The sequence below is a fragment of the Limulus polyphemus genome, unplaced genomic scaffold (genome assembly GCF_000517525.1).
Source record: "Limulus polyphemus unplaced genomic scaffold, Limulus_polyphemus-2.1.2 Scaffold9172, whole genome shotgun sequence".
NCBI lineage: Eukaryota > Metazoa > Arthropoda > Merostomata > Xiphosura > Limulidae > Limulus > Limulus polyphemus.
Genome location: NW_013674782.1, coordinates 4084 through 20123, shown reverse-complemented (window position 1 = coordinate 20123; position 16040 = coordinate 4084). Strand labels below are relative to the sequence as shown.

Genomic DNA, 16040 nt, shown 5'->3' with positions numbered 1-16040 from the left:
CCTTTGGCACGGGCACTGGTAATGCACAAAAATCCAGTTATTAATACAAAGATAAAGGACAATCTAAGAAACATTGAGTTCAGTTTATTATAAAACGTTACTACGACTAAGATATAGTATCACGGTTAGAAAATTGGTACCTTTTTTCCCCCCATAATTGGGTTATCTGGGTGAAAATAATGCTCATATTTAAATTATATTTTTGGAGGCTATTAATTTAGTTTATGGAAAGCACAAGGACTCGTATATTTCTAACTTTACTACACCTTGAAAATTCTAATCGTAATCTTATACAAAGTCAAAAAAATATATATCGGATGAATAAATAGAACTATTTTCACTTATCTTAGAGAGAATATTATTCAAATATTAACCCCCAATTTTCTTCAGTTTCATTTAGCTATCAAGTTAGAAAAATTTCATACTTGGATTAAACTTACATGAATTTAATGGCAGGTTTAAATCTTGTACTACAATATTGGAAGTGATTTACATTTTAATTTAATTCTAGTATCAGTAGACAAAGTACAACATTTCTGAAAAGAGGTCCTTTTCAAAGCTTTCGACTTTTTTTTGTTACATTCACTATTAAGAGAACCCTCAAGGAACAAACTGAATTAAAAACAAGCTTGAGTAAGAACATCACGGGATATTTATAACAATAAATATTTTAAAATACAGTTATTAGGTTTGGATGGACATTTAAAGAAAACACTAAATTAAAAGTTCAAAATATCTACAAACATCAAGCCAAGTTGATACGTAATAATACAACAGTAAGCCTTTAAGGAGCAAATTAAACAAGATCACCTATGATGACGGCTATACATACTTCTTTAAATTGTAATAATAATATCCAATGAGCCCTCTTAACAATTGGGGACCTGTTCCCCCTTTATTTTATACCAATAAACCTTTAAACAAAAGACAATTGCACAACTTAGAATTCCATGTCCAGTTTGTTCTATATCTTCTTCTTGTTTTTTTCCTTCTTTTTTTAATGCAGAATACACATTAAAATATTTAAACCTTTGGCACTAAGTGATGTGTTGATTTATGATATGTTAATACAGGATGATATAGTAAAAGTATAGAAAGCTATATGAAGACCTATACATTTGTGATTTTCTTCAGATAATCAAATATATATATATATATATGATGCAATGTTTTACAGCAGATTCTGTAATAAATTATAAAAATCTAAATTTATATCCAAATGTCTTATCGCATAAATCATTTTACATTATGTAAATCTACAGAAAACATTATACTCATAAATAACAATCATAAAAAAAAACATTAAAACTGTAGCTGCTTTTTTCTCACAAAAACAAATGATGCTGATATATTTAAACAAAATTATTGCTAATAATAATAATAATACATTACATTTGATCAACAATTTGACAAAATCAGATTTTAAGCAGGCAGATACTACTAGCATCATAGAGAACTGAAGTTGAAAGACAAACACTCCTATCTAGGGCCAATTTTCTATGAAAATATAGTCAGTTATCAGTAAAATTTCACTTGACAAATATTTCATCAACTGAAACAAATATACTCAATTTAAGAAATCAATTTGGTTCACTCCATTATGACAGAATATTATAATATTTTCTAACAGAATGGCGTAAATTTTTAAAGTTTTGATATATTGGACGAAAAAAAGGCAGTATCTGATAGATTTGGGGGGGGGGGGTTTACAGCAAAAGTTTGAGCAAGAGAAACAAACGTTATGATTAACCCGACAGAAAACAACACGACATTGATTAGGTCTGTTATTAATGATCCACTTACTGCTATAATTTACCAAGAAATGCTTTAGTTTCGAAGAGATTAATCTCTTTATATCCAGCAATATTCTTTATTAAATGGCAGTACCTGAAAACACGTTAAACTATAAATTTAGCACCTAAAAACTGGTGGTTTTGAACAGTTATCAACAGACAAAACTTGAATTTTCTTATTCTTTTCAAATACAAATATAACATTTTGTGAATAATAACTGTTTGTAATGCATTAATAATTCAGATAGTCCTGCTACCTGGGAATGGTTAATGGTTCAATACCTGCCTCTAAAAATTCCAATATAAAATACTGAAGAAAGTCATGTTCTGACTCTGTCGCTAGTCAGGTGTTGTGAGGTTTTTTAATAGAGGTTAACTAGCTCTAATTTAACCTCACTGTAAACAAGTAACAAAGAATACTTTTTTGCTGACAAACTCTTTACGTCTCAATAGGTAACATCACCGTAAAGACAGAGACATCATTTTAAACTTGCCTTAACGTGTAAAGAATCGGATACCGAGATGAGTAACAAACTTGTTCTTGCCTGTAGAAACTTACCTACATCATAAACTTCATTTCACTCTTATATAACTGTCAGTATTCAGTATCAGAAGAACAAACCATTCCTGGTTTACAGGCTTATTTAGATCAATATTTCTCAACCATCAGCCGGTAGTAAGACATCACAACCACCTTGCCAGTCCATGGTATTCTAGAAACTTACCTACATCATGAACTTCATTTCACTCTTATATAACTGTCAGTATTCAGTATCAGAAGAACAAACCATTCCTGGTTTACAGGCTTATTTAGATCAATATTTCTCAACCATCAGTCGGTAGTAAGACATCACAACCGCCTTGCCAGTTCATGGTATTCCACAAGAACAAACAAAAATGGACAAAATATTCATATGCAAGTCGTAATGTCTCTTTGTTGTATTTTAGCGGTCGGTGACAGTTTAACGAGACGGCAAGCTTATCTCTGACATTGAAAAGATTAAGAAACTCTGTTTTAGATTGCTATTGTGGATAGTACCAATATTAATTTTTTTACTTCTGTGGGCACGTGTCTTCCTCTGGAGCAGTAGTACAAGTAATAAAATACCACCATGAGTAATAAAAATAAAAAGGTATTTCCCTTCAAAATTCTCAAATGTTATCACTTTAAAGTTTCATCTAAATAATGAAATATTAAATTGTATCTTTCAGTGTTTTTAATGTGTAACTAAAAACAAACCAAACACTGGAAGAGTTGCATATTAATGTAGCAATGAAAGAGTTAAGTGAACAGACATAAGGCTGATGAAAATATTGTTCAGTTGAGGCATTATGGGAAAAGTCTCGAGACACTCTTTTGAACTCGTGTACTTTTTGGGGGGGGAGTGTGTGTCACAAACTACTACACAGGTAAAAATTAAGTGCTGGAAATCAATGAAAGCCAATTAACAAAGGGTTTAGTTAACAAGACTATAATAAAAATGTTGACGTAAACGTTCTGAATTCAAACATGTTACGACACCTAACGCACATCCATTACTGATATTATACAGATTCTTAAGAAGGAACTAATTACAAAAAAAACAACAACATTTTTCTTGTCTTCAACAGTTTACCATCATTATACAAGTTATAAATTGAGTCTTGAACTTGTAAGCTGGTATCCAATTCAATTAACTACGTGGAGTTAAAGATAATGCAATGAAACTAAAGCAATCACAGTCGAACAGTTGTGTTTAAAAGTTTATAACAAAGGACACAATTTCTGGAAGTTTAAAAAAAGTAGATTAATGACCAATACAAGTCTTTAAAACCTGAACACATGAAAACTACTGAACTCCAACTAAGAGTTATATTTAATAATAGGGGTGGATTTAACATTATCTTGTTCAAACATTAACATGACACAAGAAATTACTTTCAAACTTGTATTTCTACATACAACTGAAAACACATTCTAGTCTGTACATTTCCTCAACTGAATTATAGGAACCAGATATTATATCTAACTTTGAGAACAAACTGTGCTGTGTGTATCTATTGAAACACCTGAAAATGCCACAAAAAGATAACATGCAAGGCATGTTTAACTTTAAATTCAATCATTGATACGATCTTAAACATTATACACACAAACAACTTCACAGTTATAAAACATTGTAAATATCTTTTAATTAAGCAAATAAAAAAAAAAGACCGTCTAGGCTTAATCTTGGACAACCATTTAACTTTGACCTTTATGAATATTCTTATTTACAGCTGAACTTTTCCAGAAACTTACATGTACAGGTTTTACATCTAATGATGTTCTAATCTACATATTAAACAAGTTTTAATATGGCAATGAAATGCTTCTTTTTTTTTTAATATAGTGGTCAACTAACACCGAAACACAGGCTACCTTCACTTCCTGAATATACATTGTAACACTGCAATAACACTCCATATATTCAAATAAACTAAAATATTTTTTGTGCCCTTTTGGTAGTGCAAATAACACTGTTTCATTTGCTTCCCTGTTTTTAATGAAATGCTGATAAACAACCAATGAGCTTTGACACCATAAACATCTACAACTGTATTTGTGACCGGCCTTTTTTAAAATGTTCACAGTAATAAATGGTCACTCATCGGCAGTCATTATCCAATACATCGAGAAATGTGGTCTCAATAAAACTTGTTAGCCACTTTCAATCCACTTGCTAACACGTGTATTTCAGCAGATATCAGTGGCAGTTGGTGACCTATTTAACGGGTGAAGAACCGGCTCCATTTTCAGCCAACTGACATCAACTTCTTATCTCTGCAAAGCCCGTTTCTCACTTCCTAATTAGGCAGTTCACAGCTGGCCTAACCAAGCTCTCCTGTTGACATAGCAACAGGTCATTCTGGCATGCTACTTGTTCTTTTTAGGCCCACACTCTCCACTTCCTTACGCAGCAATATTAGGTCATGATTGAAGCTTTAGTAGCAGTTAATTAATGTTTTATTATATTTTTCTAGACACTGCAACTAAAACATAATTACTAGTACAAAGAAAACCACTCTGGTTTTAATGTTTGGGATACGATCATGGAACTTCTACATGAGGCACTTCGTAAGCTGCCATTGGCTCATTCTCTCTCTCTCTCTCTCTTTTTAAATCATTTTCTTACCACTTACCACAACAATCAGGAGTTTGTAATACTGCACTTCAAACAGAAATTGACATTTGTGTAATTTACACAAAATTTTGTCGCCAAATTGAAAGTTACAAATACAACCATGGGACTTTTAAGCCAATTTTAAAAATCAAGACATATATTCCTGAATAACCCTGTAATCTTCAACCACCAAAATATAACAAACACAGATATCCCCCCTAAACCCACCAACAACAGACCTTTCAAAGAGACTATTTTGGAATTGATTAACTTTTTATGTCAGCTCCAATGACTTTCAAACCAGGATTCTTTTTTCTGAACAAACTGATAATTTTGTAGTGGGTTTGTTGTTCACTCCAATATTTAGTGGCCTCTAACTGAGGAACTTTTGAAATATGTTTTAAACTTCAGAAACCTTACTCTAATGATGTATCTGTGATTGAGCTACGCAGACTTCCTCATCTACGGTAGATGAGACAGTGGCCTCACCACTAGGCATCTTCCTCTACAGTAGATGGGATATCGGCCTCATCACCAGACTTCCTCATCTACGGTAGATGGGATATCGGCCTCATCACCAGACTTCCTCATCTACGGTAGATGGGATATCGGCCTCATCAACAGACTTCCTCATTTACGGTAGATGAGACAATGGCCTCACCACTAGGCATCCTCCTCTACAGTAGATGGGATATCGGCCTCATCACCAGACATCCTCAACTACAATAGATGGGACAGTGGCTTCACCACCAAATATCCTCATCTACACTAGATGGGACAGTGGCTTAACCATCAGACATCCTCATCTACAGTAGATTGGACAGTGGCTTCACCACCAGACATCCTCATCTACTGTAGATGGGACAGTGGCTTCACCACCAGACATCCTCATCTACTGTAGATGGGACAGTGGCTTCACCACGAGACATCCTCATCTACAGTAGATGGGACAGTGGCTTCACCACCAGACATCCTCATCTACAGTAGATGGGACAGTGGCTTCACCACCAGTCATCCTCATCTACAGTAGATGGGACAGTGGCTTCACCACCAGTCATCCTCATCTACAGTAGATGGGACAGTGGCTTCACCACCAGTCATCCTCATCTACAGTAGATGGGACAGTGGCTTAACCATCAGAATCTCCAGAAAAACAACCATTGCAGACAAATACCTCATGTCACTATTAAATTTCCTTCCCTTTTAGCAGAATTGCAAGAGTTTTAGGTAATACTGCTCTACCAACAAAATTCATAGGCGTTAAAAAAATTTCCAGATGAACAGAGCCAAAAACCACACACTAACATCACTGTTCTATGCACTACCACGTCAATGTTATCTTCAGCACATTCATAAAAATTTCCAGTTAACTTAAAATAAGGAAATAAAACACAAAACTCCTTATCTCTAATGAAACAAAATTCGAACAGTCTAAACTCCAAGTATGTCACTTGTGAAACCTTATCGTCGTGCAATAAAGAATGCATAGGATAAACCAAAAGAAATCTGGAACAATGATTAAAAGAACTTTTTAGTCTATTTGTTGAACAATCACAGCTTCAATTATAGCAGAACATATGGCTCTCATAAGATGCGTTTCGAATGCCGGCCAAAAGAGCTGCAGAACCACCAATAAAGGAAGACTAAGGAAGCCATCTCTCTCTCTCTACACCATTACAAAAAATAAAAAAGACAAGCTCTTATCAGAGAAAAACGACTTAAGAGCTCTGTCATAGCCACAGCATTACAATATAAAGCAGTACACTTTAAAAAATATTAGCCTAACGAAACAATATCTCTCGGTTAAGATCATCGAACACATTGCCCTTTGAAATATTGAAGATGAGAAACCCACTTTTAGACAATAAAGTTTGGAGATGGCTTGGATGGGTAATGAAAGAAACTTTATTAGAAGTAAGAAATGTAAAACACTTTGACAAGCTTTTATTGCCATCAGATACCCTATGGTGATGACAAAAGCTTGTTGAAACATACATTTGTTACTTGTAATAAATGTTCTTTCATTATCATTACCCATCCAAGCCATTTCTAAACTTTATTATCTAAAAGTGGCTTACTTCAAGTTTCAAGAAGTGAGAGATATTGCCTATTCTCAAAGGATTTTTTTTTTCTTTTCATAATTCCTTTTGCTCCTAAAACTGTATTTAGTACATAAAAGAACTTACTAGTGATGAAATTTAGGCAAGTTAAGCTAATAATATTTACAGATTACTGTACATAATAAAATTTACTCTACAGTGGAAGCACCCACACCATTTCTTTATATACTCCAAACTAGCCTATTAAGACTTCCTTAACCACACTGACCATACATATGATGTCCACTTTAGTCAAAGGTCACACACAACAGTCTGTCCCTTTAAGGTCACAAGCTACAGTCATTATCTTTTAAATTTAGCCTGGTAGTTAAAACACGACATACAGATAGAGTTATGTTTTTTAAACTCGAACATTTGATTTTTTTTTCCTTAGACCTCTACTGGTCCGCTATCCCACTTGGGGTATTCCTCCACTTCTCGAGTTGCACCCACTTTGATGGTGCTTTCTTCAGGTTTTGTTTGTTCCATTTTTGTAACATGTGAACTTACCGGTATACTATTTTCCTGCTCATCTTTAACTTTGCTATCATTGCTTCTACCACCACTACATATTTTGCTGCCCCTATCTTCATCTGGATTGTAGTCGGTCAGTTGGGGCACCGTTTCTAAAACATGAGATTCCGAGCGGTCCTTTGAGGGTATGGTTTCGTAAAATTCTTCACTATCGTCACTGCGGTTTGGAGTATTACTATGCATATGTTTCACCATTTCATAATCTGGATAGGAAAATGTTAGTCCTTCCACTTTACTACTAGGGTCAATTAAGTAATTAAAAAACTCTTCCACCACATGGCCTGAGGTACTTTGGTGTTTTCCATGGTCCTGATGGTGTACACTCTCGTATCCTGGTTCGCTTACGTCACTTTCCGCTCCGTGAACAATTTCGTAAGGTGGTTCATGCGAGGTTGCTGCATTTAAAGGAGGCAATGGAGGTTTCTTAACACATTCATAACCAGGATCAGTGACATCACTTTCAGCTCGTGCTAACCTACGAATCTTTTCGTAATTAGGGTCTGCACGTTCGCTCTCGTGCCTTCTAACAGGCTCGTAGTCTGGATCACCAAACTCGCTGTTACTATCGTATCCTCTAGGCCTTACTTTCTCGTAATATGATTCTGTCGCATCAGAATCATTTCTGTGAAGACCCTTCAGACTTTCGTACCCATGATGTCTCAAAGTTTGATCTTGCGGCATGTGTGTCATATTGTTAGCTGGACTCTCCCATGTAAAACCATTTAAAGATTTGCCTGCTACAGCTGGCTGAGCAACATTTTCATATCTCAGATCATCTAAGTCTCCTTTAACACGTTCATAACCAGGATCATTAGATGCATGCTTCTTATCTTTTACAGATTCATAGCCAGGATCATTAGACCCATACTTCTTATCTTTTACAGATTCATAGCCAGGATCATTAGATGCATGTTTCTTTTGTTTTACAGATTCATAGCCAGGATCATTAGATGCATGCTTCTTTTGTTTTACAGATTCATAGCCAGGATCATTAGATGCATACTTCTTTTGTTTTACAGATTCATAGCCAGGATCATTAGATGCATGCTTCTTTTCTTTTACAGATTCATAGCCAGGATCATTAGATGCATACTTCTTTTGTTTTACCAATCCATAGCCAGGATCATTAGACACATACTTCTTATCTTTTACAGATTCATAGCCAGGATCATTAGAAGTATATTTCTTGTATTTTAAGGATTCATAACTAGGGTTATTAGAAGTATATTTTTGATGTTTCAATGGTTCGTAATCAGGATCATTAGTAGCAAGACTCTGATGCTTAACAGGCTCATATCCTGGATCACTATCCTCCCCATCATCATCATCATCCCTAGTTACAATATCAGTCGACTGAGGTCTTGGGGAAAACATAATGATAGAATTAGCCACAGGAAGAACAGCTGAGTTAACTACATGGCGACGAGTTGTGGGGGAAGGATCAAGTGGAAAGTCTGTAACAACTGTTGGGCTTTTAGGGGGAACAGGGGGAGCAAATACATCCACTGAAGGGGGATAAGAATATTTTCCAATTTCTTCCATACCTGATGCACTTGAAGATGAGCCATGTCTCTTCTTATGAACTTTGGCGTACATTTCTTCAACAGTCTGTGGCTCATCCTTGGAACTCGGAAGAAAGCTCACTCCTTCAGCCAAATGAATGGTTTGCCGCTGCTTTCCCGATTTATCAACTACAGAGTAAAGGCCAGACAAGTCTTTCATAAGTTGGTTGGCATCATCTTCTGTTGTTCCCATCACATCGCTAATGTCAAAGGAAGTCGCAGAAGTATAGGAAGCTGAAAATATTAAGGCACAATTAAAACAGCAAAGTTCCCCATTATTTCACAATAACTTAGTAAAACAAATTATTAAAAAATGTCTAGTTATAAAAACTTAAAAATCATAAGACTCTTCTTGAAACTTTAGTGTCCTTCTTAATCGAATGTCAGTAACAAATTTAAAAGGTTCAAGTAAGTATAAACAGTTAAGTTAGGTGCTAAAGTGTAAAAATGGAGAATGTTTCAAATTAGCCCATAAACAAGCAATTAATTAGGAGTTCAACAGTTTACAACAATCAATCATTACACAGAATTTAATAATACAGTCCAATTTAGAGTTTTTCTGATATCAGAAAGAAAAACAATTGCATATGTAGTAGTGGAAAAAGTTCAGCAATGGAAAAGATTTATTTATTTGTCATTAAGCACAAAGCTACGCAATGGGCAGTCTGTGCTGTGCCCTTTTTTTTTTAGCAGAATAAGCCCACAGATTTACCACTTAACCACTAGGGGGTCAATGTAAAAGAAGCTTATATAATATCTTGATCATGATAATTTAAAACAAGTACAAAATGTGTTTATGAAAAACCTATGCCCCAATTTATGTTAAACTGTTCGTTTAAGCCTCCTCCCACCATCTGACTGATCTTTGACCCATGACCTTCGAAAGTTAATCATATCCAGAACTTTGTATATAGTATCTGTCATATAAGTTTGGCCAAAAGCCATTGATCTATTCTGGAGATTTTCTGTCCATAAGATCAGGACGGACAGAGACAAATCAATATGTAATGGAGGTGTAAATACACATATATTATTACAATTTTCTAAAATCTCATTTCCCTGAAACCAAAATACAACATTTAGGAAGTAATCATAATCTCTAAGAATCTAGACAGATGTAATGACTAACACACTATGATGCCCACTGCAAGCATCAAACCCCAAACTTCGTTGTTATAAGCCCTCAAGCTTACTGCAACTCATGTCAGACTACAGGAGTAAACAGGTAGTTAGAATAAATTTAAAATTCCATCATAAAAATTTACTGATTACTGACAGTTTTTTTTTTCTTCAATAAATAAAGGGGTGTAAAAAAGAGAGCTTTCTAGTGACCGTCACCACGACTCGTTCAACAGTACGTTTTGAGGGGTGGAAAGGATGAAACCACGACAATTCCTTCAATAGCATATTTTCTTTTACAGATATGTATCTGACGGGTTCAAAGGTTGAACTTTCTCATAATGTTTATGATTTTCTCTCTCTCTTTCTTAAAACATCGAGTACCGTTAACTTTTATTTATAACGATCCCTGTCTCGCCAGGTTCATACTCGTGACCACCAAAAACTGAAACATTATGAAGATGGTAAGACAGATAATATTTTTATATCTTTGTAACTCACCTAGAAACACTGTGCAACTTGAAAAACACTACTGCGTAACAATAAAAATATATATACACACACACCATTTAGACTGTAAGATCCATTAAAATTTTATGCTAAACAAAATCTTAATAAATAACAGAGAACAAAATGAGTACCTTGTCTGGAGTGAGCCTGGGCAACACACTTCAAACTTTCTACAGTCGGTGGAGCTGGCGGAAGTTGACGCCTCTCCGGTTCAATCGACGCGTACATGGAAGAAGATCTCTCAGAGTGCTGACTAGAGCCAGGATCAATTTCTTCGTACATCTCTTCTTCATCAGGGACCACCATGTAATGACCCTCGCTTGACTGACTTCCCGACACCTGAAGATAAAGCACTTACTTTATGAAAATAATGGTATTAGGTCATGTCACGAATAAATTTAAAATATTCTCATGACATTATAGTGTACGTGCATATAGCAACAAGAAAGATCAAATCTGCATTTTTAACCATCAGCTACCATATAACATCTGTGATATTAAACATAGCAGCTGGTTACTAGAAGACAACACTGATGGTATGTATACAGATTTTTTTCGTCAGTTGTCAAGGCCATCATTTTTATACTGAGTTAATCATCAGCTACCATATAACATCTATGATATTAAACATAGCAGCTGGTCACTAGAAGACAACACTGATGGTATGTATACAGATTTTTTCATCAGTTGTCGAAGCCATCATTTTTATACTGAGTTAACCATCAGCCACTATACTAAAAATTCTATGACACTATACATAGAAACCTTTATACCTGGTTACTGGAAGTTCCTGGCTGCTGTCTTAGTTGGAGTTTTAAAGTTTCTTCCCTTACTTTAGCTAAGGGCTCACGTACGCTGATCATGTTGTATGGTGTGTCTTTATTCCCTACGACACAAAATATAATGTTAATACTAGACGCACACAAGATGGGGTAAGAAACATCACTCACTACAACAGAAAATCAACATTACTGATAGCAACTACAGCTTAGATTTCTTTTGTTCTCATCAAACTTTGTTACAAGAAGAGTCTTATTATCCTCAATGAATTCTTCTCAAAGTTAAATGAGATTTTTAGAACATTAATAGTGAGTTCAAAACGACCTGACTTATCATATATATAAATCTTAGACACGTAGTTAATATTAACTTCTGATCATATCAGGTAACCTACACAGATCACAGTTAGATATCAACACTATTAGGGACAAAACAAACTCAAAAAACAAATGTAATATTCCTACTAAAACCTGTTCGAAGACCTTTATATATGCTCAGTTATTAATTGGGTATCTGTTACAAAGAAAGTATTAAAAGTCAATCCAGTAACAATTATAGCTTCACTTATTAAATGTATCACAAAACAAAAATACATGTTCCATTACTTCACAGGTGCCCATTCAGTTATCAAACACATTTAAGTTTCTGAGAAGCTACTGGTAGAATAGCAGATTTTTTAGGGTACAATGTTTCGTATGTAACGGTTGAGACGTACAACAACCAAATTACTTATACATCCAATCAGATAATCTTATTCAGGGTGATACTAACACCACCTATTTTGTTTTTTACTTCTGAACCTTTGATAAACATAAGTTAAACATAAAAAAAAAAGAGTGAAGACATACGAAATCCATTAAAACAAACTATTAGTGGTGAAGCTTATTTAATATAGGCTTAGCTTCTAATCAGTGTACCTTATTATACAACATTGCTGGAAATGTTCTCCATACACAAGAAAAACAAAAAATATGTAATACACTACGGTATTGAAGAACAATAATCAGACAGAAAGTTGCTGAATTTCATTGTTTTAGTCATGACTGAGATCCTTCAAAATAACAATCAGTTGTTCTTGAAAGTGTCCATATTTCTTTAAACAAACAACTTAATCCACCTGTTAATGGTAACTAAGCCTCCCTTGTTTGTTCTGATGTTTAAGTTTGATTTCCTACTTTATTTAATGCTTTATGTTTTGTTATAACTTATGTTGTCTAAAAAACACTTTTAAATGTCATTAGTCGCAAGCACTCCAACTGGCTTGCTAAATTATGCACTAATACCATTGTACTTATATAATCGCAGTTCTCACAAAGCCATGTTATTGACTAAATCAGGATTGTAATCTATCCTCCCTATATTAAAGTGAATTACAAGTTTTATTGACAACTGATATTAATCATTGGTTGAAAACAAGTATATCTAGCTTTAACAAATATTAACCTATGCCATCCTCATCCTGTCTACAAAAAATAGTCTTAAAATATAACAATCTATTTTTCCATAGCTCTGTGTGTGTGTGTGTGTGTGTGTGTGTGTGTGTGTGTTTCAATATTCCAACATGTCTTTGAATTGTTTATTTTGAACAAAAAATAATTAATTTTAAATTATGGATATTACATATCACTTCTATCCAATCACAAGCTAAGCCTACATTGATTAAGCTTCTATTGTTACCATCCAATCACAAGCTAAGCCTACACTGATTAAGCTTCTATTGTTACCATCCAATCACAAGCTAAGCCTACACTGATTAAGCTTCTATTGTTACCATCCAATCACAAGCTAAGCCTACACTGACTAAGCTTCTATTGCCACCATCCAATCACAAGCTAAGCCTACACTGATTAAGCTTCTATTGCCACCATCCAATCACAAGCTAAGCCTACACTGATTAAGCTTCTATTGCCACCATCCAATCACAAGCTAAGCCTACACTGATTAAGCTTCTATTGCCACCATCCAATCACACGCTAAGCCTACATTAAATAAGTTTCTATTGCCACCATCAATCACAAGCTAAGCCTACATCGAATAAGCTAAGATTTCAAACCTGAAGAGATTTCTCCTCCATCCTCCATGTTGGTCATTAGTGGTGAGTGCTGTAATGGAGGGGTCATGTACGGAATCTCAGCTGAAGGTATTTGACCAGCAACAGCTTGACCTGCTGTGGAAGGGTTTCTGCTTCGTCCTTCAGCATCAACAGACAGAAGCAAACCTGGAATAAATAATAACAAACAATATGTATAATTCTATGTGTGTGTGTGTGTGTAGGATCCAACACTAGACTTGCAATGTGTGTAGATTAACATAAAAATAAGGACAAAGAGGATCCTAATTTCCAACTGCCTCAAAGCTTAATAATTACAGTTTTAATTAAGTTAAGACTAACATGGCACCACACTAAAGAATGCAAGAACATTTTAAATTCACGGGTACCATCTTTTAATTTCTATGTAATTAAATCATTCTAAATATATAAAAAAAATCTCTGCTGAAAGTAGCTGGCTAGTGTAAGCAAGATAGAAAGACAGACAGAACACTGGGTTCAACAGCACAGTGTTATTTATAATATATCAGCTCAAAGTGGTTGACATCTATATACATTCCCAATCTAGTGTCAAAGAACTTTCTCTGAAAATAAATACCAGTAAGTGTATCAACTTTACTTTAAATTCGAAGAATTTTCTGCTGTATAAATAGTCAAGCAATGCTTAATAAACAAAAACGCTATAAAGAAAATCTACACGTCACTAATTCTAAGTAACACATTCTAAACTTCTGCTTAATGATAGAATCAGAAATACACACACCCTTTGTTTAAAGTCACAAAATCTAGAAAATTTGGACAAAGTAATCCATTTTTATTTCAATACGAAACTACCCAAATTTGACTTTATCTGAATAATATGTTTTATTGCAAAAGTACACAATGGTCTATCTGCACTTATCCACCATGAGGAATGATTTTAGTGGTATTTTATCTTTCGTATCCTATGACAAAGCTAGTAAGGTTATCTGCTACCAATCCTAATTTTGAGCTATAGACTAGAGAGAAGGCAGCCAGCCAACAGCACCCTACCACCAACACTAAGAGACTGACTGTCACTCTTATAATGCAACCACAGCTGAAAATTCAGGTAATTTTTTGTGGTCTTGCACGGATTTAAATCTGGCTCACCAGCTCTGAAATCGAAAAGTCCACCACTAGGCTAACCAACACTTCTTGGAAAGTCTACCCACAGATTTTAGCATTGTAATTCTGGAATCTTACTTCTCACACACCAGGGATTGTTGTTATTTTAGATCCCACCAAGGGAATTTCTCTGTTGTATTTGACTCACTCATTCCAAAAGTATAAAGCAGAAAATATCTATCACACAAAGAATGTTGGACAAAAGTTTCTTTCAATGAAAATCATTTTAGCATTGTAATTCTGGAATCTTACTTCTCACACACCAGGGATTGTTATTTTAGATCCCACCAAGGGAATTTCTCTGTTGTATTTGACTCACTCATTCCAAAAGTATAAAGCAGAAAATATCTATCATGTTGGACAAAAGTTTCTTTCAATGAAATCATGTCAATAATTTGGGAAAGTACGTAAAAATAAATGTAACTTCTTTATCCTTCCAATCAGCACATGCAATTCAAGTATGTTCTTTTAAACCAAACTGGTTTATTCTAACTTGTATAGGAAATATACAAAACTAAATTTGGCTCTTGACATCTGGCAGGCAAACTAGTAACATGAGAATTAAACATGCATTTATGAAAGTTAAACGAACTGAGAATTGTAAGAACAACTATTTTCAGAAATAAACAAGACATTATTTAACATCATGGCTGTTTTTTTCTAACTCAATAACTCTGTTCTTGCTTCTATATCAAAAATACTTAATTTTCATTCCAATAATAACAGAACACTGTTATTAAAGTCATTCGACTTCCAAAAAGATAAAAAGATGTCAGAATAAAACGAACCAGCGGGTTGGGGCATCACAAAACTTTCCGAGTCTACTGTGTCTCCACAAGGTTGCTCTGAAGTAGATGGTTCACATGCACTGAATTCTGGTTGGATGGGTCCCTTTGATGAAGCTGACTGAGAATGATTGACTCCAGTATTTCGATTATCAAGCTCTGTGTATCCTTGAAGCAAAGAGTAGCGAATAGATGGAGCCCGAGAGCCATTAACGTTCGACACTGACAAGTTCACAACTTGTACTAAACTCGAAGGTCGGAGAAACTCTCTGGAGGTGTTTTCAGAAGTGGCTGGTGTCATTGGTGCAGAGTGAGGCCTGCCATCAGGTTCAGGTGTGACCTAAAACAAATTAGGAGGTGTATAAGTTGCCGCAGGATGTACATACAGTAACTTGTAAATGGGGACCGAGGAAGCTACAATAAAAAACGAAATATTAATTATATTTCACTCACAGCTTTCTCAATAGGCTTAGCCTGTCTTAATCAGATTTCAAACTATAACAGAAATTACTTGTTCTG

At 34.8% G+C, this 16040-nt stretch overlaps 1 protein-coding gene across 1 annotated transcript in view; it reads right to left on the bottom strand.

The window, feature by feature from the left end:
- Nucleotides 1-980: 980 nt before the first annotated feature.
- The window catches only part of LOC106475788, an 18365-nt gene continuing 3305 nt past the window's right edge, over nt 981-16040 (bottom strand). The window contains exons 2-6 of the mRNA XM_013936465.2: nt 15525-15861; nt 13594-13758; nt 11534-11646; nt 10892-11099; nt 981-9365 (exon numbers count right to left, since the gene is read on the bottom strand). Coding sequence (XP_013791919.2) covers nt 7426-9365; nt 10892-11099; nt 11534-11646; nt 13594-13758; nt 15525-15861 — 2763 coding nt within the window. The 3' untranslated portion in view covers nt 981-7425. The remainder of the gene's footprint in view (nt 9366-10891; nt 11100-11533; nt 11647-13593; nt 13759-15524; nt 15862-16040) is intronic.